Genomic DNA, 27,197 nt, shown 5'->3' with positions numbered 1-27,197 from the left:
CTTCCTTCTCTCCTTTCCGTTTTAATGTAAAAGGACTCTAACAGCCGTACCAGCTGCTGAAATGGAGAAACCAAAGCAATAAAAGCATTTCAGCCACCACTTGTATATTCATTCTCTCTCTTTTTGCATTATTCTTGACTATAAATATTTTTGAACGTTGTCTCTGTGGCTACATGCAGAAGTTCCCTTTAGCTTTAGGCTTTAACAACTTAGTCACCAATACAGGGAAAACCAGAAAGCCTCAGAACCCCTGACAGCTCACATCAACTCAAAAGCTGTTCCACTGACATTTGATAAGAGATCATTGCAGTAGCAGTATTTGGAACACTACAGGAATTAAACAAGGGCTTGATTCCCTTTCGATGGATAAAATGTACAACAATCATTTTCTGAAAAGAGTGCAAAGATAGCAAACTGTGTGTATATGTGTTATGCTTTTCTTTTTTAGTATTCAATTCCCCTCTCCATGATCAAACTAATGGAAGTATTAAAGCTCGTGAACAACTAGGTAGTTTCAAATTAGACCACTTCAGTTTGGTGAGCACTTTCAATTGAAAGTACACGCTCCAGCAATTCCTCTCGACCAAATACAAAATACTTTCCTTTACAGCTGCCCAGAATAATACAGGATTTGAGCTCTCTTAACTCTTACTCTCCAAACTCCAAGGGGAAAATATTATTGCATGCTGAGAGTCATTACAGTGATTCCTGCCAGGCTATGAAAAAAACCCTGTAGTTTTACTGGTCTGTGCTGATAGTTTCTGAGCAATAATGGAGATTTTGGGGGGTTTTGTAGATGAGTGTTTCTGAGCATCTGTGCAGGCTGTGTGTGAGCGGGTGGGTGACCGTGTCACCCTGCACCAGGCTGTACCTGCTCCAAGGCCTGCAGATCTCATTGGTAGCTCTGTTTATTCCACATGCTGTCCATGTTTGCAGCAGCTAAAATGGCTTTCCAAGCCGGCAGGAAGAGCCTGCTCCTGGGGAGTGCTAAGGTGCTGCTGGAGGGAAGAAGAACGGAATCTTTCGAAGATGTCACTGCATTTTGAACACGCACAGACAATGAACAGAAGTCTTGTAACATTTTAGTAAAGCACAATGAGCATTTACAACCCAATGAGTGCCTCTACATCTCACCTGCCTGGAAATTCCTCAGGGTTTCGACTGGATTGGCCAACTTTTTCCAAGAATTTCTCCTACTGAGACTGAGCAACTGTTGAAAAACATTGCCACTCCCAACCAACTCCCACACCTTCCCAGGAAAAGCACACTTGATTATATGAAATATATGAAATCAATATGAGAGCACACTTACTACATGTGGTGGAGGAGAATGCTGGGCAGCTTTCGCCTGTTCCAACTCATTCCCTTGGCTATTGCACTCCATAACACCAAATCATGAGGAGCTGCTCAGGGCTTTTGTTGCATTAAGGTGCTGCTTTCATGTTGTACCCAGATTCTCCTTGCTCCCACATTGCCAAGCCTCTGGTTTAGCTCTGGAGTGGGAAGTCAGAGCCAGCAACCAACTTCACTAACAGGAGATCCAAAGTGCCCACACGGGGTACTCATCCCACCAGCACCTTCCCATCGGTTTCCAAGTCACAGCAAATGTGGTATAGAACAAACCTTTCCTGGAGTTACAAGGGACTTGTCAGGCAGTATTTCACCTGTGTGTGATTTTGTACCATCACTGGGTACACAAATCAAGCCTGACAGTTACAACAACGCAAAGTGACCGTAATTGGACAGAAGCAATCTCTTGAAACAAAAGTAAATTATCTAGATACATGTAAATAAGTCCTGAGGGTACCCTTCACCTCCACACAGCTCTCCTTCCATGGTCCTTTGCTTGATTTAGGGTTTTCAGTCCTTACACCATTACTTTGCATTTCCTGCATGCATTATTTATTTTATATCAAAAAAAAAAAAAAAAAGCCAAAGGAAAAAGAATAAAAGTAATACCTTAGCAAAAGATGAAACCCTATCTTCCTTCTTTGTGATGTTAAATCCACTCTGTGAGCAAAAAGGGTTATTCAGTCTCTTTTATCTTGAAGATATTGAGTAAATTATATCTCTGCCTAATCAGTTAAGTGATTTTCATACTTCACGGATACTTCACAAGGAACTTTACTGAAGTCTCTGAAAAACATGCAGCCCTGAAAAAAGCATTAGCAAGAGGGTAGGACGCGTGAGAAATAAGTGAATAAATAAGACCCAAGTTGTCATTCCTGTATGAGAAGCAAGCACTCAGCCCTCTGCAGCCAGGATGTGCTGCCAAACCAAGTGGATTAAGAGACCAAAAGGGATTTTTTTAAGTTTTGTAAGTTGACCAGTATGGCATAATTCAAAAATTTCATACTGACTGAATAAAAACCTGTAAGGAAAGCTACTATTTACCACAAAAGCTGGCTCTTGGTGATTTGTGCGTGTGTGCATTAGGGTACAAGAAATAATTTTCCTTGAATGCTGACATTTTTACAGGACTTTCTTTTACCTCGTGCTAACTTTACTTACTACAAACACAGTATGTGTGCAACCTGTTTTCTTGGAAGATAATATAATAACTGGAAAAAAATGGATACTGCTTCTTCCCAGTGTTTTGTCCAGTGCTCTCCATAGCTTGCTTTGTATTATTTCCTGAACAGTGAATACTATTGCATAGCTATCTCCTGTCATCTTCTTTTACTTTAATCATTCTGGAAGACTTGGGAGCTGGGTTTAATTATTTGTACACCCAATTCAACTGGTAACTCATAACATGCAGATCAGCTAAGTGACAAAAATAAAAGGTCAGGACAATCAGGAAAATTTTTAAAGAGCATTATTTAGTGCACTCAAGTATTTGTTAATATTTTGCCCTTCTACATGATTACTATTTTCTGTTTTCAAGTCATTCATTGCAAGAAAATGATATCTCCTATTCCCAAAATACCTTAAGAATATGAAAATACCTTAAATATGAAATACCTTAAGGTATTTTCTTAGGTTTAACATATTTGGGAAAGTTGTGTCAGAAGCATATTAGTTGACTTTTATTCCAGTTTTATTCCATTTTGAAGTTTTATTCAGCAATTAATTTGCCTCATGAAATTGGTATTATTTCAATATTATATAATAAAAACTAGCAAGTCAGGGTTCTGCATTAAAGTTACTGACAAAATTACTGACAAACTCTTTCCTGCCACGCCTCACTGTCCACAACCACACTGCTATACAGGTATTTTTTTAAACTGTATGAGACCTCTCTGATGGTTTCACCTAAAGCAACACCAGTGGGCAGAATAGTAAGTTCAGGGTCATGTGGTTACTGCAGTTGCCAGGATTAGAAAAAACCCGGCCATTTCCAAGAGAAATGAGAAAATTCAGTGAGACCATAAATAAGTAACACCTGTACTGCCTAAAAGCAAAATAATTCAGAATGTAATGAGCTTTAAAAGTGCTAGCTGTATTGCAAACTTGAAGGCAAAATGAGATTAAAGCCCAAGAGCAGAGCAGTGATTCCAGCACAGGTGTCAGGGTACACCCCTGGCTGTATTGTCTGTGTTACCTTTCCTTTCGGGGCACCCTGAGCAGCCCTAAAGCTGCAGCAGAGTTTATCCAAACCAAAGCTGAGGTTCTGCATCATCCGAGGAACACTGACACACAGGGTGAATTCAGCAGTGCAGTTCTGAATTGCTCTTACTCCCTCCTATTGATCTTTGGGCTGTCGCAATGAAGCCTCTCTATTTTCGTGGCAAAGTCGCCACGGCTGAGCCTCTCCAAGGCAGCCTCATGGCTCCTCCATGGTGTCTTCTCCACAGGGATAACCTCCTGGCCAAAACAGGGTGCTGAGCACCCCTTCCCTCTCAAGGACATTTTAGATAAGGTGATATTCAAGAACTTGAGCAGTAACAGAAAAGGTGTTTTGTGCACTGATGAGGCCAATACACCTGTGCAGTAATGCTGAGCAGCTCAAGGGGCTGCCTGCAAGAGTATTCACAGGAACACAGAACAGTCTGAGTTGGAAGGGACCTTACAGACCATCTATCCCACCCCCTGCCATGGGCAGGGACACCTTCCACTGGACTAGGCTGCTCCAAGCCCCATCCAACCTGGCCTTGGACACTTCTAGGGATGTGTCCTGGGTAACTGTACCCCAGCAAGGCTCTGCTGAAGGGAAAAGCTGGTGTTTGGATTTGCTCTGAATGTCCCTGCCGCTGTGAAACGTGGAGGGCAGTGCTGCTGGAACCAGCTCTCTTGTGAGGTTTCCTGTACTCTCTGCTAGCAGTACTGCCAAGAATATTCCTAAGACAGCTTTTTTGCAGTGCCTTGGAATTTCACACTCTAGATGAAAGCAATTCAAAAGCAAATTGAGAAGCAGAGTTTAAAAGAAAGAGTATTTCAGATTAGTTTGTCAGACTGAAGAAATGAGCAGGCTTAAAGGGAAAGATTCCTTCTTTTGGAATCCAGAATGCATCTTACAGATCCAGAATGTCTCTGGATCTCTGCCTATAGCTGGAAACAACTGAAGTGGTACAGTAGCATAGCTGGCTTATCCATGTTTTGAAAAAGCACTGTCCTCTCTTAGCCTGGGGAAATGAAGATCTGTAAGGATTTTATCCTCTATATGAACCTCACATCTGGCACTGTATCTTGCTTTTTCCCCAAAACTCCAGGCAGGAGATAGCTCAGTTCCCCACAACCTGCAGGAAAGGTCACTGTCTCTGGAGAAACCTCCCAAAGCAGCCTCCAGTCCATGTGTGTGTGATGCCTCACATGAGAACTATTTCCATTTCCAGCTTCCCTGAGGACATCTGTTTCACTTCTGACTTTTTTTTGTACAAACCACCTCTTTGTCAGCAGCTGAAAAACAAGGAGACATGTTGGAGTCGGCTCTGGAACTGCTCCCGAGTGCTTGCATGTGCCTCATGCCAAAGAGTTCCAGTGCTTGGGTTTCATGTGGAATACTGTCTGTGGTGTCACCACAGGCACAGCTTCCAAGTCCTGCAGATTTAATGAGCCTGAGCACACTTCTTGCATCCCCAGGCACAGCAGCTGGAACCTGAAACAAATATTCCGAGCTTCATTTCCCAAGGCTGGTATGTAGAGAGGGCCTAACACGAGCCATCAACACCCAGAGGTCACTGATTTAGGAGGATTTATGGGTGGAGAAGTAGAGGCGCCCAAAGTCCGGGGTCAGGAGGCTCAATACAACTATTTGCCTTACTATGAGAGTAACTTTCTTAACATTGTATCGTAACACTTACAAGTGTCTTGGATTATCTTTTGTTGCCTAAATATCTGGTTTTGTACTAAATATACACATAGACAGTGATTGAGAATACATCAGTCATCTGCTCATACAAAAATCCACATGAATGCTTTTGTTGTTTGGAGTTCTTCATTCAGAACTGGATGAAGAATCAACATCTTTCCTGCTTTCCAAGCCAATTCTATCTGTATTTTTTCCCAAAGGCTGAGTGTGTAAAGCCAGAGCCTTCATTTGAGGGGAACTCTGTCATTATCTTCCATCTCCTGCTTCTGTGTTATTTTACATTTCACAACCCAGAAACTTATAGGTCCAGTTGAACAATCTTTGGAGCACCTTCCCTTATTCCAAGGGCTGGTTATTATTCTCCCAGAGCTGCAGGGAGTTGGTACCAGATGCAATCCCACCTTTTCTCTCATGCTCCTCAGGTGCCTGTTCTTCACAGGAGCTGCTGCTAAACTTCTCTATGAGGAACACAGGAGGAAGAAGTCACAGCCAAAGTATTCATGGAGAATATGAAAAGAAGTATTGTACTTTTCAGGGAAGAGCACATTTGGGCAGGAATGAGAATGAATCAGAGTGAATCATTTTCACCCACCGAACTTAGTACAGAAATGGGGGAAAGGCATAAGTGTGAAGATACTTCCCTATCTCATTCTATAAAGTATAGCTAAACCTTCACAGGACTCCTTTAAAAGCTGTATGAAGCATTTAGTATAGATACAGTTTCTGTACAAGCACTCAGCAGAGCAAAATCATACGGCCCCATGGAAGAAAACCCATGGGCTGATTGAACAGTAGCGGCAAGGCCACCACTAACTGTGTCCTCAAGTGCCACACCTACACAGCTTTTAAATCCCTCCAGTACTTATGACTCAAATAAAGCCATGGCTGTGAGAATGTCTGAATAAAGTATGTTTTCATAAAAGTTACTCTGGTCATTCTGGAGAGAAAGCACCTTCAAGAAGATCAAAAGGCAACCTGGCACCCTTCTAAACTGGCAATCCTTTGAAGAGAATGAGCCTATTTGATGACAAGCACCAAGAGCTGAGGGGGAGGGAGGGGAACTGAATGTGGCAGGGGTAAAAATTAGAGCAGAAGACCAGCACGTGCCCCAGGATTTCAGTGCCGAGTGTTGAATAGCTGCCCAGCTCAGTGGTTCTGGGATGAAGCAATAAATGCAGCTGTCTCTGGAGAGGTCGGGTAACAGTGTTTACCCATGGCCATCCTGCACTGACTCATCTGCACACCATGCTGCTGCAAGTTGGCCTCTGCTGGGGAGGAAAGCTTGGCAGGAAAAGGTTCCTCTCTCAAGGTCTTTGTGTCGACTAGCAAGGGCCAAGTTCCCTAGCAGGGATGGAAAAGGTGCCAGGATGCGTAACTCAGTGAGCTTTGCTTTTCTTTCTTGGTCACAAAAAGGAATTGCTGCCCTGCACTGCACGAGAGGTGAATACCTCCCCTTTACCTATCAGGAAAAAGGGAAGAGCTCCAGAGAGGATCTTACCAAGGACTCCTCTGACACCCTAGCCCAGAGTACTCTGTGTCCTCCTCCCTGTCCCCCATTTAATTTAAAATAAAAAGAATGACTTCACCCTTTCTTTGGAAAAAAATAATAAACTACACAGCATTTTAATGACAAATCCTTACTGAGATGAGTAATGCTTTGTTGGAGAGCAGCAGCAGGACTAGGAGTTTTTTGTGTTTGGTCTCAATCTATGCACACCTTCATGGGGAACATAAAGAATTATAAAATGATCTGAGAGCTAGACCAGGAAACTGGAATTAAAAAAACAATTAGAAAGAGGGTGCACACTTCTAACAATCTGAGTAATTAAACATTGGAACAATTCAACAAGATTGGGGCGGATTTTCCATATGGTTTAACATGTTTGTACTTAGACTGCTTCATAACACATATCTGTAGCAAATTTATAAACACAGTTTGGTAACAGATTTCTGCTTCAACTTGCAGCAAGAGCACAAACAGATTTAAAGTCATTAACAGGAAGGCTAATAGAAAAAATGAATCACACCATGAGCCACACTGGTGATCCCACACACCTTTCAGACAACACAGGGAGAGTTCAACCAATCTCCAAAAGGGCAGATTGGAATAGAAAAGAAAAGAAAAATAATATTCATAAGAGATTTATAATTAAAACCCAAGATTCATTTCCGTTGGAAACAGATGGCCAGGCAAAGGCATTGGGGATAATTTAGCTAAAGCCTGTGCTTCAACTTGCTAACAAAAGCATGGATTTAATCTTCCATCCAGAGGGTAACCTGTTTATTGCGTATTACGGATCAGGAAACATCCGCATTGCTTAAAAACTGACACGCTCACAGGGCCAGTGCCCAGCCAGCACTGCTGGGAACAGCACTGCTGCTTCCACGGAAAAGAAATTCAAACTGCAAGGGAACAGAACAACAAACAAGACTGGTAAAATCCCGGGGAAGAGTGAGAGACTGAGGGCTGGGTGACTCAGGAGAAACCTAATGCGGCGATAATGGGTGGGAGATGCTAAAGATGGCACGGTGAGTAAATGCAGTGCATTCCATGGACAGTAAGAGGTTTGTTTTCCTTTGTTTCTTTAAGGCAAACTAAGGAACCAGTTACTGTATTGCAGGATAAATCTCAGCACTAGAAACACACTTCCATACCTGGGGAAGTCTTCTGCCTCAGGAGACAATACAGAAGAGAGTCCTTGACATGGCTTTTCCACTGGGAATACAAGAACAGTGTTGGTAACTCTACACCTGAACTGGCTTTCCTTCCATCTATCCTCCCAGTAATGAACAATTTTGGTTAACTACTGTCACACCTACCTCAGTAATTCCCCAAATGCCCCTTTAAGCCAGTGTGCCTCTCACATGGACCTGTGCACAGCAGGAACTACAAACCCTCAGACCTGCTCTACGCTCATTATTAAAGCTGTTAATGTTTCCAGCAGTACTGACTCCCTCGCAGAGCAACTCCACTTCTGTTTATATGTTCTGAAAGCACTTGGTGAAAAAAAAGGGTATAAAATAAATGATCTTTGGGGAAATAATATCACCAGGCAATTACCGACTGCATAATTCTGGAATTAGAACAGAGACTGAGTGAATTTCCTCCTTCAGCAGTGAAAACCAGCACGTTGCACTTGGAACCAGGAAAACCAGAATGAGGATTTTCCCCTAACTATAGAAATGGAGCAGCTATTTTATGGCACTGATTACTCACCTCTAAGAGCTTCAACGTGTTCTGTTGGGAAATACAACCAATGAAACACTCTTGCTATGCATGAGACCCTGAGGGCCGTATCTGAATAAATATAGTATCTCTGACTTCAATTAGTGGGGAATTAAACAGAGCTTACCCTCTGGAATTAGGAAATAGGGAAAAGGGACTTTTGAAAATACAATTCTTAGAGAAGGACAGGTGTATTTTTCCTGAATTAGACCTTATAGGCATGGCTGCTGTGAGCATATTATGGGACATAAAATATAATGAGAAAGTTTATTCTGTATCTTTTTTCTTTTTTACATTTTCACCTTCTGCTTTGCACAGGCAGCTTTTATAAAATGGCTGTATGGGTTGAGACAGAGAATGGAAATGCTGTGAGAAAACATTAAATCCTTTTTCTGGGATAGTTTCAAACTTGAGTGTTTGTGGGGTTTTTTCTTTCTAAGAATAAACAACACGTAGGGAGTAAAAGATTGACTCACACAGAACAACAAAAATAACCACAAACTCCACAGCCAGTTCCCTGCCTTGGAGTGCCATCCCGAGCCCGGAGCAGCAGGGGATGCTCTAGGCTCAGTGCAGCCCACAGGGCTTTCTCCTCAGGAGGTGATATTCCTGCACATCATTTGAAGGACACAAATACTGGAATATTTTATTTACTTTTGATGTCCACATTTTTCACAGTCTACTGAAAATCTGGAGAAGGTGTGCAAAAAACCTTCCACTTCTACTTGGGAACTGGAGAAAGTGCCATACAATGATTAGACTCTAAGGAGCCAATCTGTTCAACTTCTAAAAAAAATACTCAAGGATGGAATACAGATGTACAGTCATGACAGGAAAACACAAGGTACCAAAGGACTCTTCGTCTTGGGGATAAAAATAACATAAAGCTGGAATCTGTAGCCAGACCAAAAATCAAACTAGAAAGAAGGCATTTATACCTTTAACTCAGATACTAACTTCTGCAAGAGGTTTACAATGGGAAGCAATGGATTTTTCATATTTTTCTGATCTAAGTCAGAACTGGATGCTTTTCTTCATGTTAGTTCAAGAAACAGCTAGCTTCTAGTTAAACAGAATTTCCTGGGTTTGAGCAATGAAATGGGAATTGAAGACAAGGATAAGGAAGGGCAAGCTGAATCCTGCGCCTTTGGCAAGACACTGTGTATTTCAGAAGGCTACTGTGTAAGCAGACAGGACAGTGCGAATGGTTACTGGATGCTTATGAATTTAGCTGAATTTAGGATTATGCTATAGGAAATGTTTCCTGTGTGCCTCTGAGGAACAACCACGGCTAACCCAAGAAATACATGATTCCACCTGGATTTCAAGGGCTGTCTCCTAGTACAGGTCCTCATGCTGATCTCAGGCATGAACGAGAAGGGAACAGATGTCAGTGGGATCTCAGCCCCCTGAGAATTTTCCACTGATCTTAATATAAGCATCCCACAAGTTCAGTCAGGCCATGGGACAAGAAAGTGATGGGAGAGCAGGACAGGAACCACAAAAGGTACCACACTGCATCTCAACTCGCTCGTTACCTGGGATAACTGCTGGATCTTGGCACGCTCACAGGCTAAGGAGTTGAATGACGGCTGGTGAGGGCTCTGTGCCTGTGGCAGGGGAAGCAGCACGGTGTGTTCCCCCTCACAAAAAATAGGCACTTCTTGTTCTTCTCTGCTGCCATTCCACGCAGGGGCTTTCTAAGCAGACTTTCACATCCAATGTTGAAAGCAGAATTAACCATGCAGACTTCTTCCTTGCAAAGAGAAGAAAAAAAAAACGTAGCAGCATAAAAACCTCAAAGAAATCACATCTAAAGACAAAAGGCTGCAAGTTGCTGAAGTCACCTGGACTGAAGGCCAGCACCATGTGCTCCCTCTGTACTTTTTCAAACCCTTCTTTGTGGGTTTATTTCAAATTCTCCACAGCCACACAGTAACAAGAGATCAATTATTTAGGTGTATTAGAAATGGGTCTGCTAAGAGATTGCTTAGGGGTCACTTGAGAGCCTGAACAAATAAACACCACTGACCCAATATGCCTTTTATCAACACTAACTATATTCCCTCCATCCAGAGTGACAAAATGTAATGGTATCTGCTGATGAAAACCAAAATAAAACTGGAAGGAATTACTGTAAAAAACGCATGCCATGAGAGAAAGACTTCAGAATGTTGCCCAAAGGTAAGACATTCCTAGTTATGCCCTTCAAGTTTTGCCAATATTCAGAGCTTTGAAGGTTGTTTCTTTAGAAGAAAATTAGATGATGATATATGAAGCATTTCTTTAATGGCATACAGTTCACTGTCCCAAAATGCTCCTTTTAAGCAACATGCAATTTCTTCATTCAAAGTCTGACAGCTGTCATGGCTTGGTGCTCTTCATCTTCTCACAGGGCCATGCTTCCCCTCCTTCTCCAGGCATCTTAAAAAACACAAATACATCTTGGTTATCTAAAAGGAATTAGTCTCTTGTTTCGGATCAAATGGCAAATCCATAGAGATGTTCTGTCACTAGTGATGTCCATTTCCAAACTGTGCCCTGCACACTACTTATACAGAATCATTCCTACACTCAGAGTAAGGCTTTGACTTTCTCCTGCACTCTGTTTCATGGTGGCTCAGCTCAACTAGCAGAAGCAAGCTGCATTTAATGAGGAATAAATAGAGCCTTGCCAAGCATGCTCAGAAGTGATCTTTTTAAGCAAATCTAGGGAACGACAACAAACATCATGGCCTGCACTAATTTCAGGTGATTAAGTACTTGACTTTTACTGAGACACTGATGTTCATATGGAATTATAAAGAAGTATTTTTGAGGCTACATCAGTATGACATTTCAGGACCCTGTTCTCCCCTCGTTATGAGAATTCACAATAACAGACATTAATCAGTTCTGTTACTTCAGTCAGAAGCTAAACTTCAGCAACTTTGCCCTGATTACACCTGAAATGAATGAATTTATGAAACAACTTTTAACCATATCATGGATTATACTTTTGTTGCACCATTAATTCAAACCCAGGTACTTAATTATATCTTCTTTCATGCAGTTATCTGTATTTATATTTGTTTTTATTAGCTTGCTTGGCAGAGATGAAAAAGGAAGCACAATTCAGGAAAAGAGAACATTTTTTGTATTTTCACATCGGCCTGTCTTTGACACAAATCCTCCACTTCTCAAAAGACCTTGACTTATATTCCACAGAAAGGAAATCATGTACTTTATTGAGTACTCCTCTGAACAGGAAAGGGATGCTGAAGTGGATCTTGTGTTATTTAACTGCTACATTAAATCTTATAATCTTTTTTTCCCCATGGGAATACACATTCTCTGCCTGTTCTTGGAAAGGGGAAAATAAAGGATGGAGAATGGCAATAGAAAAGCTCCTGCTGTCCTGAGAGTACAGCTGATTAAGTCAGTAGCAAACAGGCACATTACATTGTATGTTCCAGTGTCTTTGTCTGAGCTAATGTTATCTTTTGGACAAGTGGACCTAACACTGGTTCTATAATTAATAGTCTCTGTAGTAGGAAGTAAACCAGATTTTACCCACTTTACCTCAATGCCGCTGATGAATACTCACTGGGTTTAAAGGCAGACGACAAAAGGAACCTGCATTAATCTGGGAGTGTTACATACTGAAAACCAACACGTACTTCTTCCAGGACTTGGGTATAGTACACACCAATAGCCAGCAAAGCAACAGTCCTTTGTTCATACATCTCCTTACCTGAAAAAAATCCTATAAAAGATACTAAAAGTCATTTTCTTTCTTTCCTTTCTCAGAGATTTCCTGGACCGCATCCAGACTAGAACCTGGGAGATCCAGCACCTCCATTTGCACCGAAGAATGCCACTGGAAGGAATTTAGTATCTGACACAAAATGGTGGAGTGACCCAAGGCCTGACACAAAATGGCAGAGCGAATCATGTCCTTACCCAAAATGGTAAAATTACCTCCCCCAGTGCCCTTACACAAAATGGCGGAGTGACCCACAGCCTGACACAACATGGCAGAGTGATCCCATGGGCTGATACAAAACGGCGGAGTGAACCATGCCCTTACACAAAATGGCACACTGACCTTCCTCAATGCCCTTACACAAAATGGCGGAGAGACCAAGAGCCAGACACAAAATGGCGGCATGACCCCACGGCCTGACACAAAATGGCGGAGTGACCCAAGGCCTGCCTCAAAATGGTGGAGTGCCCCATGGCCCATGTCATGCCGTGACACAACACGGCAGAGTAACTCACAGCCTGACACAACACAGCAGTGATCCACAGGCAGCCACAAAATGGCGGAGTGGCCCCACAGCCTGACACAAAATGGAAGACTGTTTCCCCCCCGCCCTTACCCAACATGTCGGACTGTCCCCCTCACTCAAAATGGCGCCATCTGCCCACATGGGCCACAGCACAGCCAGGCCTAGGGAGGCCCCAGAGGAGCAGAGCAGAGCAAAGGACACGGCCCGGCCCGTGTTCTGAGGGGCTCCCCTGCCCTGGATTTAAAGGCAGCTCAGACCCCTGCTGGGTCCCAGGGGGTTGCCTAGATACCTTTCTCCCTTCTCTTTCTTCTCCTACCTTCTTTTCAAAACACATTATAAACCAGACCAAAACACTCCAGCAATGCCTTAGTAAGTGCCTTGTTGTGTCTGGGTAAGTTAAAGTTTGGCTAAGTTAAGGTTCACGAAGTTTAAGTTTGTGAAGTGCCTTACTTCGGGTGTTGTTTAAACCTTGCTGAGTGAGTACCTCGTTGTGCCTGCCTTCACGCTCTGAAGTCTGCAAGTCTGGCTGAGCTTCACAACCGCACGGCCACCCCCTCACATCTCCCAGCGTGACCCAGAGGAAAGGACTGACAGTTCTGGTTTACTCACCATTCCTGGCACTGCCTTCCACTCCTCTTTACCTGTAGCTGGAAGAGTGTTTTGTCTCCAAATTTATGTCAAACTAAATAACAACAACAATACAACAATAATAATAACGATATTATTGGTAATAAAACTTTAAAAGTCGCTGATGATGCTAAAATTATCTTACCATTAGAAAATTATTTGTGAAGAGCTTTAAAATAAAACAGAGAAAACCTAGAAAAGAACATTCTTCTGAAGAATAGGGCTGGCCCTCCTGAAGGTGTGGCTGTCACGAAGACTAAATCAGAGTTAGTATTCAACCTGCCTTTTCCTTGTGCCCACACAGAGTGTGGAGAAAGCTTGAGACAACTTTAAAAATCGTAAGTAAATGCTCCCCACTGCTACCTACCCAGCCTTGCCCCAGGTCTCTTTTTCAGTGTTTACCTATCAAACCTTGCCCGAGACTGGGCACGTAACATATTTGCAGATGTAAATAAGCTGTGAAATCCTGCTGGGAGGGTGTATGAGCCACTGAGAGCTCTGCAGACGCAGAGTGGGGTTTGAGAGCTACGCAGCATCCCCACAAACCAGAGACCGTTGTGTCGCCGCAGTGAGAAAACAAGGGCTGTGTGAGAGCAGACACTGTATTTCATGTCAGGAGCACTTCAGCAAAAAATTCAGGAATGCAGCTAAACTGTGACCATTTTCTACCCCCCTCAAAGCCAACTTTTGCCCGCTACTAGATCAAATTATCAAATTCATTGGAAATGTACTCCCACTGTGTACTCTACAAACACTTACTCCTGTGGCACATTTTTTTAACACACAGAGAACTGATCCACTGTTCCGCCTTGCACCGGTTACTTTCAAGGACTCCCATTGTGCCTGAGAGAGAACAGATATAGATAATTATAGAATACAATGTTGCCAGAGAATAATGTTCTCTGGCTGTTTTGGTCCAAGGAAAGCCAAAGCCACCGTAAAACTTTCAGGGAAAAGGGCAATAATTACTTCTATGAGGGTAACACTCTATCACACTGCCTTGCTGCTATTATGCCAAAAAAAATTAATATCTTAGTCTCTCCATATATAGTTTAATTTATACACCTAATTTTGGCCTTTTTAAAATTACCTTGGAAAATGAAATGTATTTCCTCACAGATATGAATTTTATATATCACATTTTGGAGTGTAATATCTGAAGATGTTATTCTCATTTCTTTTAAGGACATCAATGGCACATTTTAAAAAAAAAGTGAGAATTTTGAGAACATCTGAGTTCCTGATTACTCACTGGATAGTGTGAATGTGAAGAAAAGCTAGACAGATTTCTAAGAAATTAATTAGTCATCTGAAGGACCACACACCATGAAAAACAATGATGACAATATTAAACACTTTTGCAGATACACACCATCCTTCTATAATTATTATTTACATGCAATTATCCAAGAAGTCCATTCTGTGTTCTCCACAGCATATTCATTGCAGAAGTAACTCTAAGAGCGGCCTGACTGGTTTCTGTGTTTTGTTAATGGCAGCTTTACTTTGCTTTACAGCTTTAAGTATGCAGTTTGCTGGGTTTTGGCAGTATAGACCTGCAGTTAGTTGCCTTTTGAAAAGGTCAGGAGGTGCTGGAGTGCTGGACAGTTGGATTTCATTCAGATTTCTGTGCGCACTGATTTTAGGAATGCTCAATTTTTCAATCATAATCCATTTATGTAACTTCTGAGTCAAGAGACACACTGCAGAAAAGCAGGCTTATTTGAAATTTTACCAAAACACATTATAGCCAATCAACAAATGAATCATCAATTTTACTTAACATAATTCATCTTGAAGCCTGTATGTGTGTGTGCATTTTATCAATTACCACAGATGACCAGGAATGTGCAGCCAGTCCATGCATTCATCATCCATGCAGACACCTTGGAAAAGGGCAAACTTTGAAGCATGTCTCAAATGATACACGTATTGGGAGAAGAAATTCTGTTTCAGAAGCAAAATGTCATAAAACATCCCTGCACCAAAAATAATAGTAATAAAACAGCTTACTTGAGTTTGTTTAAAATAAACTAGGCCAGAATTGCTATCTTGGATGAAAAAAGAGGCAGACTACTTTTATGAATGCCATAAAAATAAACTATTTTAATAGGTACATAAATAAAAGGTTTAAAGTAGTATTTTCCCCCCAAACATCAAGATGGCCTAGCTTCTGTAAAGAAACTGAACAATATTCATGTGACTCCTAAATTAAATAAACCCTTCGTTACATTCAAAACCACTGGAGGCAAATACATAATGCAGTGACGCACCTGAATTGTTCTCCTTCCTCATCCTAGCAGTGTATACAGTATTTCCTTGGTTTACAGTACTCTGAGGATATGGATCTGTTAAATAAACTCCGAATGACAGGATGGAAATAAAATTTTAAAAATCGAAGTTGAAAGAACCCAAACAACCCTGGCACCCACAGGGGTACCTTGCATCAGGCAGGAAGTTTTAATGGAAGAGAAATAAGGATTTGCTGTAAAATAAATTATATCTTTTACATATTGTTGTATAGTTATCTTAAAATGTTTAAATATTACATTCACTTTGGCGATGTGTTTTTGTCTGTGCCTGTAATAAATTACACGTGGTGTGTGCTCGCTGGTCATGAGTTTTACTGCAAATGGGGGGGAGCTCAGCACATCTAGGAACTGTTAAAAATATTTCAGGTTTATTTAAAATGGACAAAATCTAATTTAAAGCAGCCTTTCCTCCTATCGTGCCCCCCTCTCCAGCACCTCTAGAAAGTTACCCTGATGGCTTCAGTTTTTGCTGTGTTGTATCAAAACGTGTCACAGGTTGATGACTAACACTTACTGACCCACAGAAGTTCTCAGGTTTTGTTTTTCCTTTCTCCCTCTGAACCATCTGTCAGTTTGAGAACATCTGCCATTAACATCTCCATGCTCTCCAAAGATTCCATCTAATTAAGGCAAGGAACCATCATTTGTCCATAAAAGCTAAGTTTCCTGAAACAAGATGTTATCGCTGTTGTTATCTGGAATGTGTCGGTGATGGGTGAGGACCACTCATCCTCTGGAGGAGAAAGTCTGTCACATGGTCACTCAGAGTGTTAAGGTACCTTGTGCTGGTGAAATCAGAAACAAAATTAAAAGATGACAACTTTCATCCATAGTGCAGAACTGGAATTTCTAGTCTATTCCATCAGAAGTTCAAGAAGTTGGGCCAGGCTAACTCAGACCTGGCCAAGGAGCCTGTTTAGAGTTTACCCACCAGCAAGACGTGACCGGCAATGAAACGACTGCCCCTTTTTCTGATTTGCTTTTTTCCTGTTCTTGCTCTTCTTCTGCTTATTCGCACCTTTGCTTTTATCTGATTTCTTTTTCTTTTCATCCTCCTTAAACCACGGCCCCCAGACTCCTCCGTTGAGCTTGGGGTTACTGCGAGGGTCCTTGGGCGGGTAGCGGACAGGCACCGCTGTCTTGTTGAACTGCGAGAGCCTCCGCAGCAGCTGCTTCACCACCTCTGGGTGCCTGGCAGACAGGTCCACGCGCTCATAGGGGTCGGCCGTGATGTTGAAGAGCCACACGGTTTTCCCGGCTGACCAGGAGACGCGCTCGTTGTGCCAGCGGTTGGGACCCGCGTTGCTGAAGGCCTGTGGAGGCACCCAGTCGCTGTATCCCGGGTTTCCCGTCAGCAGTTTCCAGTGATTCACTCTGATGGCAGACTGGATGGCAGTGTTCCAGATGCCATAGCCAGCGGCCCAGGAGCCGTTCTTGGCTTTGGTGTAGATCGGGTCGATGTTGTGCAGGATGTCCACCCGCGGGGAACGCCTGCCCTCACTGATGGTCTCCCACACATCGTAGCCGTCCAGCTGGATGTCTTCATCGATCTGCCCCTCCGCCAGGGTGATCAGCGTGGGGAACCAGTCCGTGATGTGCACCAGCTCCTTGCACACAGATCCTTTGTTTTTCAGAAGGGGGCTGTGCACAAACCCAACAGCGCGGATACCTCCTTCCCAATAGGTGCCTTTGCTTCCTCGGAGAGGCCAGTTACTGCCTCCGGCCATTGGCTGCCCACCGTTATCAGAAGAATAAATGATAATGCTGTTCTCGTAGTAGCCATACTTCCTCAGAGCCAGGGTCACATTATTTATGGCCTCATCCAAGCAGGCCAGCATGGCTGCGTATCGCCGCCTATTGATGTTGTTTATCGAGCGGTAATGTTCAAAATACCTGCCCGGTGCCTGAAGAGGCGAATGGACAGCTTGGTAGGCAATATACAGGAATATGGGTTTCCTGGGGTTATGAGAAGCCAGGATCTGCTGCACTTTCTGCGTGTACATCTGTGTGGAGTAGATGCCATTGTCATGGTCCCAGGCGGCGTTGTCGTTCTCATACAGGTCGTAGCCGCATATCCCGGGGCTGTCACACTTGAAGTGGGTGTAGTAGTCGCCGCTGCCCAGGAGCGAGCCGAAGAAGGAGTCGAACCCCCTCTGCGTGGGCATGCACTCCCTGCGGTAGAAGCCCAGGTGCCACTTGCCCACCATGTGAGTGGAGTACCCGACCTCCTTGAGCTTCTGAGGTAGCGTGACGTTATCCAGAGGTAAGCAGTTGGGCTGCGTCGGCCGGATGATGGAGTGCTGCAGCCCCGTGTGGATCTGGTACCTGGAGGCGGGAGGAGACAGGCATCAGGCTGGTGGAGGAAATGCTCAGGTGCAGGGACACCCTAATCCGAACAGAAAATATTCCTATGCCTGCCACAGCCTTCTCTGTGCCTGTGTGTGCTGCTTTCAAAGACCAGCTTGGTCACACTATCAAATCTTTCCTCGTCTCACTGCTGCATGAAACGTTTCCCCCCATGATCTGAGCTACTCAAAATACCTACAAATACAGGAGCACAGGTACTTTGAGGCGCCCTTTTTTCCTCCGCGTGTATCCATTTAAGAATGACTATAGAAAATTACATGGATAAATAGAATTTTTACAGTGCCTCGTAACTCGCTAACGGTGAACGTATCTACAGCATATAAAAATGCTGGGCTTTGAGTGTGTAAGAGCAGTATGTTTAAAGGATGGGATAATAAATTCTGCAGTGCAGTACAGGCTATGTGTAAAGAATACATATGGCCTCCATATGATTAGAAAATGAATCCAGCATGGGCAGCAGTAAGTATCAAAAATCAAGGGCCGATATATTTATATCAGTTTGTCACTAAAGAATAGACTGTAACAGCAGATAGTAAACCAAAGACAACTTCTCCCTGAGTGTGAGAATAGGTTCCATTCTCAGCCATGCATAGAACAGCCAGGTCCACCAATACTGCGTATCTCCCCCAAAACCAGTTTTTATTAATTTGTGGTTGCAGGAGTTGGGGCTTCTTGACATATTCTGCTGGTGTTGTCAATCTGATTGGCCTCCTGAGCTAGCTAGAAAATTAAAACCATTAGGCTCTGCCTGTCCATAAATAACTTAAAGTCTGCTTTCATATGAGGGCTTCCTGGCCAAGATCTTCGAAGGCGCCATAGCTGTCTTTAATGGCTGGCAATCTGTAAGGATTGTGTAACTCCCATTTAATTCTGGAGCTAATTTCCACGGAACCAGAAGCTCCGGCCTCACTAATTGCCTGCAGAAGCTCTGGGTGTTGTGCTGCTCTGGACCCAGCGTGCTGCAGCGCTGCTGCTGTGCTCTGCCCCCGCTGGCCCCTCGGCACAGCATTGTCTCTGGGCAGGCTGGGGACCTGGAGCCCTGCCACCCAATTGTCCCCAAACTCACAGGCTGGTGCTGACAACGCAGGAGATGCTGCAGGAGAGAGTTAAAGCACACCCTGAAAATTATGGGTTTCTGGGATCTACACTTTGCTTTTGTAAAAGAAATGTCATGCACACACAAGTCCCACGTCCTTCCCAGGGTTCAGCTGCAATAATCTCCTCTTAAAACAGGTAAACTACAACTAGGAAAGCCATGCAGTGCCCCATACTGGAGCTCATTCCGTGTTTGGGACTACTGAGGGAACTATGTCCACAAGGCATTTCATTTCCTTCCCCTTCTCTTTTCTCTGCCTTGTTAAATCCTTTCAGTAAATTCCCATTTTTTGATCCAACTGGAAAAGTCCTTGTCTCCATCCGGCTGTTTTAGTCAATAGTTTCTGCTTTCTTAACTCTGACAGCCTCCTCGAACACAAGGTCAGCCCCCAGTCCCAGCTGGGCAGTTTCTCCCCTAATAAGCTAATTTTGCTGGAGGTCAGGATTTTCTCTAAAGGGATCCTGTTGTGACAGAGACCCTTCCACCCTTCTCCTCTAGAAACTGAGAAACTGGGCCTGAGGGGAACAGGACACAGAATGTGCAAAACACTGCAAACCAATTTGCCTCTTGGCAACGCCTGCACAGAAAGCATGATAGTCCCACAATGTTAATTCCCATCAAGAATTCCTAAAGCACCATGCAGATTGCCCAGCGAGGGCTTTTCAATTAGAGATTGAAGCACGAAATTCCTACACTGTTAATCTGACAAATATTGAACCAAAAAATATCAAGAATTAGCCTCAGTCATCCAGGCATTCAGCAGTGCATCTTGTTTCAGCAGTGCCCTCAGGAAGTTATTCAATATGCTGGCAACAACGCACATATAACATATATCCATCTATATGCACATACATTCCCTGCTGCTGCCCTTTTGCAGGAGACTTTGGTGTGTTTCCCAGATGTGTGTGTGTCTGTGTGCTATTTTTGGCATGGCTGTGCTTCAGAATATACCTATAGGCACACAGACAAAGAGACACATTTTTATACTCAAATGTGTAAAAAGGGATCTGCAAACCAATACATTTAAAGTCAAAATATTTCAAGTGTAGAAATGCTTCAAAGAGATATCAACCTCTGATTTCAGAAGATTGTTCACCATTACAAAAATGGTCAAGATTTGTTCACTTTTCTGCATGACATGCCTTTCTAATTGATCCATGATGTTGCCAATATTTCTTTTTCAGTGAAAGTATTTCATTTTCAAGGGACTTGCAGAGCATTTATAAGGAAAGCAAAGTAATCTGAGCAGAAAACAGGGATGATATGGAAGCAAATGGCATTAATAGCAACAGGAAGTGTGTCTCAAAAAGACTGTTTTGAAACTGTTCTTAGACAGTGCAAGAGGGAAAAAAAACTGACCCAGGCAAAACATAAAGGGATTAAGAGGCAGATGCTGATTTTGGGGGAATTCTCTAGCAGAGAAAGTCATGAGCTTACCAACTGCCATGAAACCTCTGTGAGATACATCCTATAGATTTCATATTGCTTCCATTTTTTAGAATAAATAGGTTGAATTTAATCCCAGATGCAGAAAGCAAGTTAGGACTATGAACAGTCTGGAATTCATTATTACAATTTCAGCACTACTAACCAGTGAAATCTAAGCAAATGCTGAGAGGCCACAGAATCTAATTTCATTGTTTTTTAGACTTTGACCTTCATGGGCATTATTTACATAAAAGCAATAAACTGGTTAGAGTCTGTATAAAGAGTAGGGGTTCAAGACTTGGGAATACTTTATATGCATGTGCTGTGCTCTCCTTCTCCCTACTCCTCTGAGTTTCTGGATCACAGGTGTCTCCTTTAGAATACATGAAATCTGAAATTTGAAGAACAAGGAACTAAGTAAAATTTGTGCGAAATGTTCAGCCAATAAGACGCACATCGAAAATTAATTTCTCCTTGCTACACAGGGATGGCTCTTTGTGCATTTTCCACTCTTGTTTTTGTTTTCCTGGTGTGTTATTCAGATGTTCACAGTAAACCTACTGTGATAAGTGTTGCAGCCAAGGCAGCTGCTTGGTGCTGGCTCACTGACACACTGAGCTGTTTTCTTGTTTGTAGGGGAAACTTTAAAGCAACGGCCTCCCTCTGGGAGCATCCTTATGACTTCATAGCCCTTTGCCTCTTGGATGCTCAGAGAAATATTTCAGAGGATTTTTTAAATAAATAAATAAATAAGCAGATTATGAGTTCCTGAGTATGAGTTCATGACACCCCTTTTCAACACGAGCTCCCTTCCTGTTTTAGTTTAGAGTGACACAAAGCTCCGGCAGTGGCTTTCACGTCGCTCCTACCTCCAGTCTCAAGGTGTAGAGACCATTAAGTTGCTGAAGGTCAACTGCACATTGAAGTGCCGGAGTGTTATGGATGCAAAGCACCACGGGCACACTGGAGTCAATGAGATCTGAGCCTGAGGAATGTGCCAACAGTGGGAGGCTTCACTTCCCCCTTCTGATGCCCTCAGAACTGAATTAGTTTCCAGCTCTCATCCGCAGAGCAGGAGATCGGTGACAGAATCTGTGCACGTTTTCACTGCTATTCCCCCGCAGCAGAGAGCGGGACTGAAGGTCTGTGATGGGGAAGAGATTCTCCTGGCACGCCTCACATCCCCTACGCAGCCTCACACATATGTAGGCCAAACCAGCTTTCCTTAAAAAATCTTTCCTAGAGTTTTCTATTGAGTGTTTTCCCCCTTAACTTCAGGGTGGGTTCTGCACTGAGGAAGAAGCTGGGATGTTTCTAATTTCATAATGAGCATGTACAACACTATTGATTTCAAGCTCTCACAATTTTTCAATACTGCATTAATTGTCTTCAAACTGAGATTCTTTTAAGGCTCACTGAAGATTAACAAAGAAGCTCAGTTGGAAGTTTCTAATTTCAGGAACTTTTGCTTGCATAGCTCTAGTTATTACATGCGGAAAATGTATTTTTATTATGCTTGCTAGCTCAGGATATGTTGAAAAAAATCTCAATTTTTAAAATAATAAACTCTAGTCTAGGATTTAGAAAAGAATATTTTAAATAAAAACCCCACATGTGCCAGGAGTTGCACAGAGAGTGACAGCACTGAGGTCTGCGTGCTACATAAATCAAAAGGATCATTATTGACGATTGTGCATTTTCTTGTTAAAAATAATAAAATACAAGGAGATACCAGTCTAGAACGTAGATTTAGGGGTCACTAAAGAACAGTCTTTGACACCTTACCTGAAACTACTTGTATAACACAACAGCTAAAATAGAGGAATTCCAGGTGAGTGAAAAATGGAGAAATCTGTGATCTTGGGGGCTCCCAGTTCTCAGAGGTCCAACTTACTGAGGAGAAGGACCCCAACATTCTATTTGTCACCAGCAAATCATCAGAAGTAGGACGCAATCACCAGTAGGAGAAAACAGACACAACGTTTTATAGCAGACTCAGGCTTTAGCATGGAGCCCACAGGGTCTACATGTTTGGAAAAAGCTGTTCTTTTGGGCAGGGATGTTCACTCTCAGTCACCTCAAAGTTGTTCTGAGTTCTGTAAGGTGCTTGTGAGGGAAACAGGAGGTGTTCAGAAGCTCTTCTGCTTTCAGTCTTCCACGCAGGCTGGTGAAGAGCAGGGCAGGGGGATGCCAATCATGGGCATGTTGGATATGGACCAGTGTGAAAAAATCACACAAAAATGACTCTGCAGCAGAAATATCTGCCATAAAAACGAAATGTTTCATGCTGATTATGCTGAGGTTTTTAAACATAAACTCAGAGTAAAGCTGGAGAAGGGGTGGGTTGATCCAGGAGACACTGGGGCAGAGCGTAGAGCTGAGCTGATTTAAATGAGATGCATATAAAGCCATCACAGCCTGACATGACTTGCTTCCAAGCCATCAGCAAGTGCTGGTCCCTTCAGACTGATGACAACAAAGTCAGAGTGAGTAGCCACAATGCTTCTCTCTCACTGCTATTAAGTCAATTTGCTGAGAAGCAAAATGTCTCCTAAATGTTCATGTCCTTCTTATTTCCATTCTTGTCCTAAGAGACTGATGACAAGTCTTGACTTTGCTGATTTCCAACTGCCAAGCTCCCACGTGAGCCGAAGCAGACAGTGGCACCTCGGCACTCCTTAAGGAAGCACATTTGAGTCTCTGCTCTGGATAGGACCGTGTTAAACTATGCCCCATCTATCCCATTCCTTCAGTGTTTACAATCTATGGCAACTGTGTATGACCCCATGGGATACACTTCTAAATGCCAGCATAGAAGTTTTCATGCAACATAGTCTGCTCAGAGCCTATCCCAAGGAGCCCTGAGCCTACACTATGTAAGTGCATAGTTCAGCTTTCAAAAATAGCAGAAAAAGACAGTTTTCTATATTGAATCTATCATTCATTATCTATCACTTAACCATTTTTATCTTCTGGCTGATGACTTGGGAATTTTGGTGAAGGTGGGTTATCAGTGTAAATGGATCAGAGAAGAAAATGCAACATTAAAGACTAAATGCAAACTCCAAACCTTCACAGACTTTCACTGTGTCAGCCCACACAAATCAAACCTGAAGTGTTCACTCAGACATACACACACACTCATTTCATCCTCAGCTCTATCCCTTGAATTTTTATGTGCTTATAAATCAGAGCAGAAGAAGTATCTACTTCTAAACCAAGTGTTTACATAAAAAAATCTAACTCACATTATTTACTGTTTTATCACTCTGGCAATGCTATTGCAAATATGTCATTTGGAAGATTCTGTATCTTGCCCTACTTTCAAGTTTTTCATTGTCGTTTTAAATCAGTTAAGGCTCTTCCATCAAATTCAGGAAAAGAAAAATAAAGTAGCAATTTACTTGCAGAGTAATAATGTTACCAGTTTTGTTCCATGACCTTTTCCCAAGGACCTACAGGAGTTGATGTATCCTTGTTTAACCAAATGCGATTTGGATTTTGATCTCAAAATGAACTCAACCCCAGAATCATTTCAAAATTCTGATCTCACACCAGCGCTGCCATTTGGTCATTTAAATAATGTCCTTACACCCTAATATTATTTATCCTGTGAAAGGGATTTTTATCACCTGACACCGAGAAATGCTTGAAAACTGGGGAGCCACGCCACAAAATGCTGTTCTCCATAGCTCTACATTTCAACAATTTTGCATCTCCAGGATATGCACCAGATCCCCTCTCTTTTATCTTCCCAACTCCTGCAGATGCAACTGGCACCCCAGGAGTGAGGCAGAGCTCAGCGAACAGTGGGAAAGCAACTGTTGTCTCCAGAGTTGTGAGCTTTAAAGGAAAAATATCTGACTATGGGACCAAGCTGGGAGGGAAAAGAAACAGAAACCTGCATCTGCATTTCCTTGGGGTTACTCTGCCTGGTTCCAGAAGCTTGAACTTTAAATCACCGTCCACATTAAGCTACAATTAGTATTTTCATACACTAATTCCGATTTTCTACAAAACATTATTAAACTGGCAGCCTATCTGCTACTGACCTTTCCTATCACTGAGGCAATTTATCTGCTCCAATGGGAGGACAGCAAGGATAAGGGAGAATGTGGGAACTGGCAGCAGCTGGAACGCACATGTGTATATGCAGCTATTGTTTTTTTTGCTCCCAGTTTGCTGCAGCTGTGGAAACAGAGCCCAACGTTTCCAGCTTTATCACTGTAATTCATTTAGGAAAAAGGGGGAAAATGTGTGATTGCATAATCGGTGCTCGCGGTTTCATGTCTACATGGGAGTGACATGGAAAGAAAACAATTCGACTAAATGCTTTGCATGCCAACCACAAATTCAGACCTCACCACCAAATTCTGGGCTCTCAGCAACAACAGATCCCAGCGGATATGACACCTAATCACCACGTTACAAGGGAAAGAAACCTAAAATGACTCTGTGATTAGTTAGAGATGAATTTTTAGTCCTGCTTTGGTCATTTTTGCAGGAGAAAAAAACAGAGGAAAAGGAGATAAATGGAGTTTAAAAAGTGCATGCTGAAGAATCCCCCCCTCGGGTACTCCCAAAGTGAGGCTGGAGCAGGACCAGCATGCCTGCTGCACAGGGACACAGCACATACCAGTTTGTAAAGCAGAGATGCCTTCATTCCAGCCTCTGCTCTCTGCTGTGCTGGGGAGAACAGCACGCCAGAGTCTCCCAACGTCCCAGATTAGTCACTGTTACAGACAGGGCAAAACTTCAAGGTGTCTCATTCTGTCTAAAAGAATATATTAATTGCTAATAACACAGGTGTTTTTATGTGACCGAAAATAAAAACCTGCCATGTACATGTGTGAAATATTTTCCACCTAATTCTGTAACAGTTTAGGAAAGCTGGTTCATCTTCATACAGGAAGAATTTATTCAGTGACTGCACCTAAGGGATGTGAAAGATATTTATTATATGGTTGCCTTTCATAAGAAGACACCTCTCATAAAAATGGCATACTTGATGGCAGCCCTTAAGGTAGCAGCCAAACAGTTATTGTCTTACATTACTCTCTAATTAAAGTACTCATTTTGAGCATTTAGTACCATTTCTGAATTAAAACTGTCCTTATCTATTATTCATACATCCAGCACTTAGAGCCTATATCAACCCAAATGCTGTAAAATGACCTTGAATTGACAGCAAGGACGACTGAGGGCACAATGACAAGATGTAAAATACAGGTTAACAACTACCACATGACGGGCTTATATGGCATCATTTGAGAGAGTTAATTGCTTTATAATCAAAGAACATTATGACATTGAAAAAAAAATAAGGACTATGTTCTTCATGCTTCAGAGCCATCTGAAGTGTTTTAGATACCTTCACAAGATGCAAGCTTTGTGACAGCTGTGATTTTTTATTAAGCACTGAACAACTACATAAACACACCATTTCTGAGTGTGACATTGGAGAACATCGTAGTTCCACTTCTTTAGTGAGCATAAGTGTATCACAGGCCATTCAGTTTCTTTTGAATCCTTGGATAAGTTTTAAAGACAGCAATTTAAAATGAGAGATAAATTATTATTGTGAGAGTATGATGATCAAGTGGTAACACCCACAGCCTCCCTTTAGTATTGATAATAGAAATATTATCCAGCTCTGTGAGATGCTGCTCTCAAGCTCAACTGTCTCCAAGATTCTATTACAGGACAGAGAACAGATTCTGCACCCCTTAATCAATATGTACCGATTTAAATAAAAGGATAATTCCATCAATTTCAACTGAATACGCTTCTACATAAATTTTTGCTCAGAGTCATCAAAGTATCAAAATGAGTCTATGAATTAATGCATCAAACTCCTTTTTTTCATGTGGAGGTTCATTGGGAAATGCTGATTAATTAAGAAATATTTGTGGATGATTATTTCTGTTTCATCTCAACTTTGTTATTCTATTTGTTCTCACTTAATGCATTCTGTCACATAACATCATTTTAAAACGTGTACATGTGCATCAAAAGGAAATTATTATCTCTTCCTTCATCCCTGGTGTATTGCACAGAAAACCAAGACAGCAGGATACCTGGTGTAGGTCTTTAGAGTTTAATTATGCATTTCAACCAGTGGCATTTGATTCTGCTGCATATGAAATGATAAGGTGTTACTCAGTACTGAGTGTGTAATTCACTTAAGCAACCTAAGTTTAAGTTTTACAGAGTCTGCAGTGCCCACACAGACCCCTCTTGTTTAAGGTCTCGTTCTTGGCAGCGAGAGAGTGATGCCCATTACTGCTGTCCCTACAGGTATCCTGAGACAGACACCACCCACAATTTCTTCATGGCACCCCAGAGTAATTTTCCCAGAAAAGCTACAGCCCCGATAATATGAAGAACAGCTTTATGGGGACAAAAAAAGACCCATTTTGACTCTTCAACAATATTGCTGGTTTTCTGGGCTGACACATACTAGCAACAGCAGTGGCACTGAATCATTAGGAAGAGGAATAACATTGCCTTGAAAGGGAGGGAGGGCTGGGAGCCAAGAGATGCTGTCTTCTGGGTTCTGCACAGTTTTCAGCCTGAGCATCCCCACTGACCTCCAGTTCTTTTGTCCTTCTGACACTTT

The 27,197-nt window shown here is 42.5% G+C and overlaps 1 protein-coding gene across 1 annotated transcript in view; it reads right to left on the bottom strand.

The window, feature by feature from the left end:
* Positions 1-15,452: 15,452 nt before the first annotated feature.
* ARSJ (arylsulfatase family member J) overlaps positions 15,453-27,197 on the bottom strand; it is a gene marked incomplete at its 5' end in the record, with an annotated part of 34,236 nt that continues 22,491 nt past the window's right edge. Inside the window, one exon of the mRNA XM_008637698.2 lies at positions 15,453-18,012. Within this exon, the coding sequence (XP_008635920.1) occupies positions 16,611-18,012 (1,402 nt within the window). The remainder of the gene's footprint in view (positions 18,013-27,197) is intronic.

The sequence above is a fragment of the Corvus brachyrhynchos genome, unplaced genomic scaffold (genome assembly GCF_000691975.1).
Source record: "Corvus brachyrhynchos isolate BGI_N302 unplaced genomic scaffold, ASM69197v1 scaffold1577, whole genome shotgun sequence".
In the NCBI taxonomy this organism is placed as follows: domain Eukaryota; kingdom Metazoa; phylum Chordata; class Aves; order Passeriformes; family Corvidae; genus Corvus; species Corvus brachyrhynchos.
The sequence above is the reverse complement of the archived record's forward strand: the minus strand, read 5'-3'. Positions and strand labels throughout refer to the sequence as shown.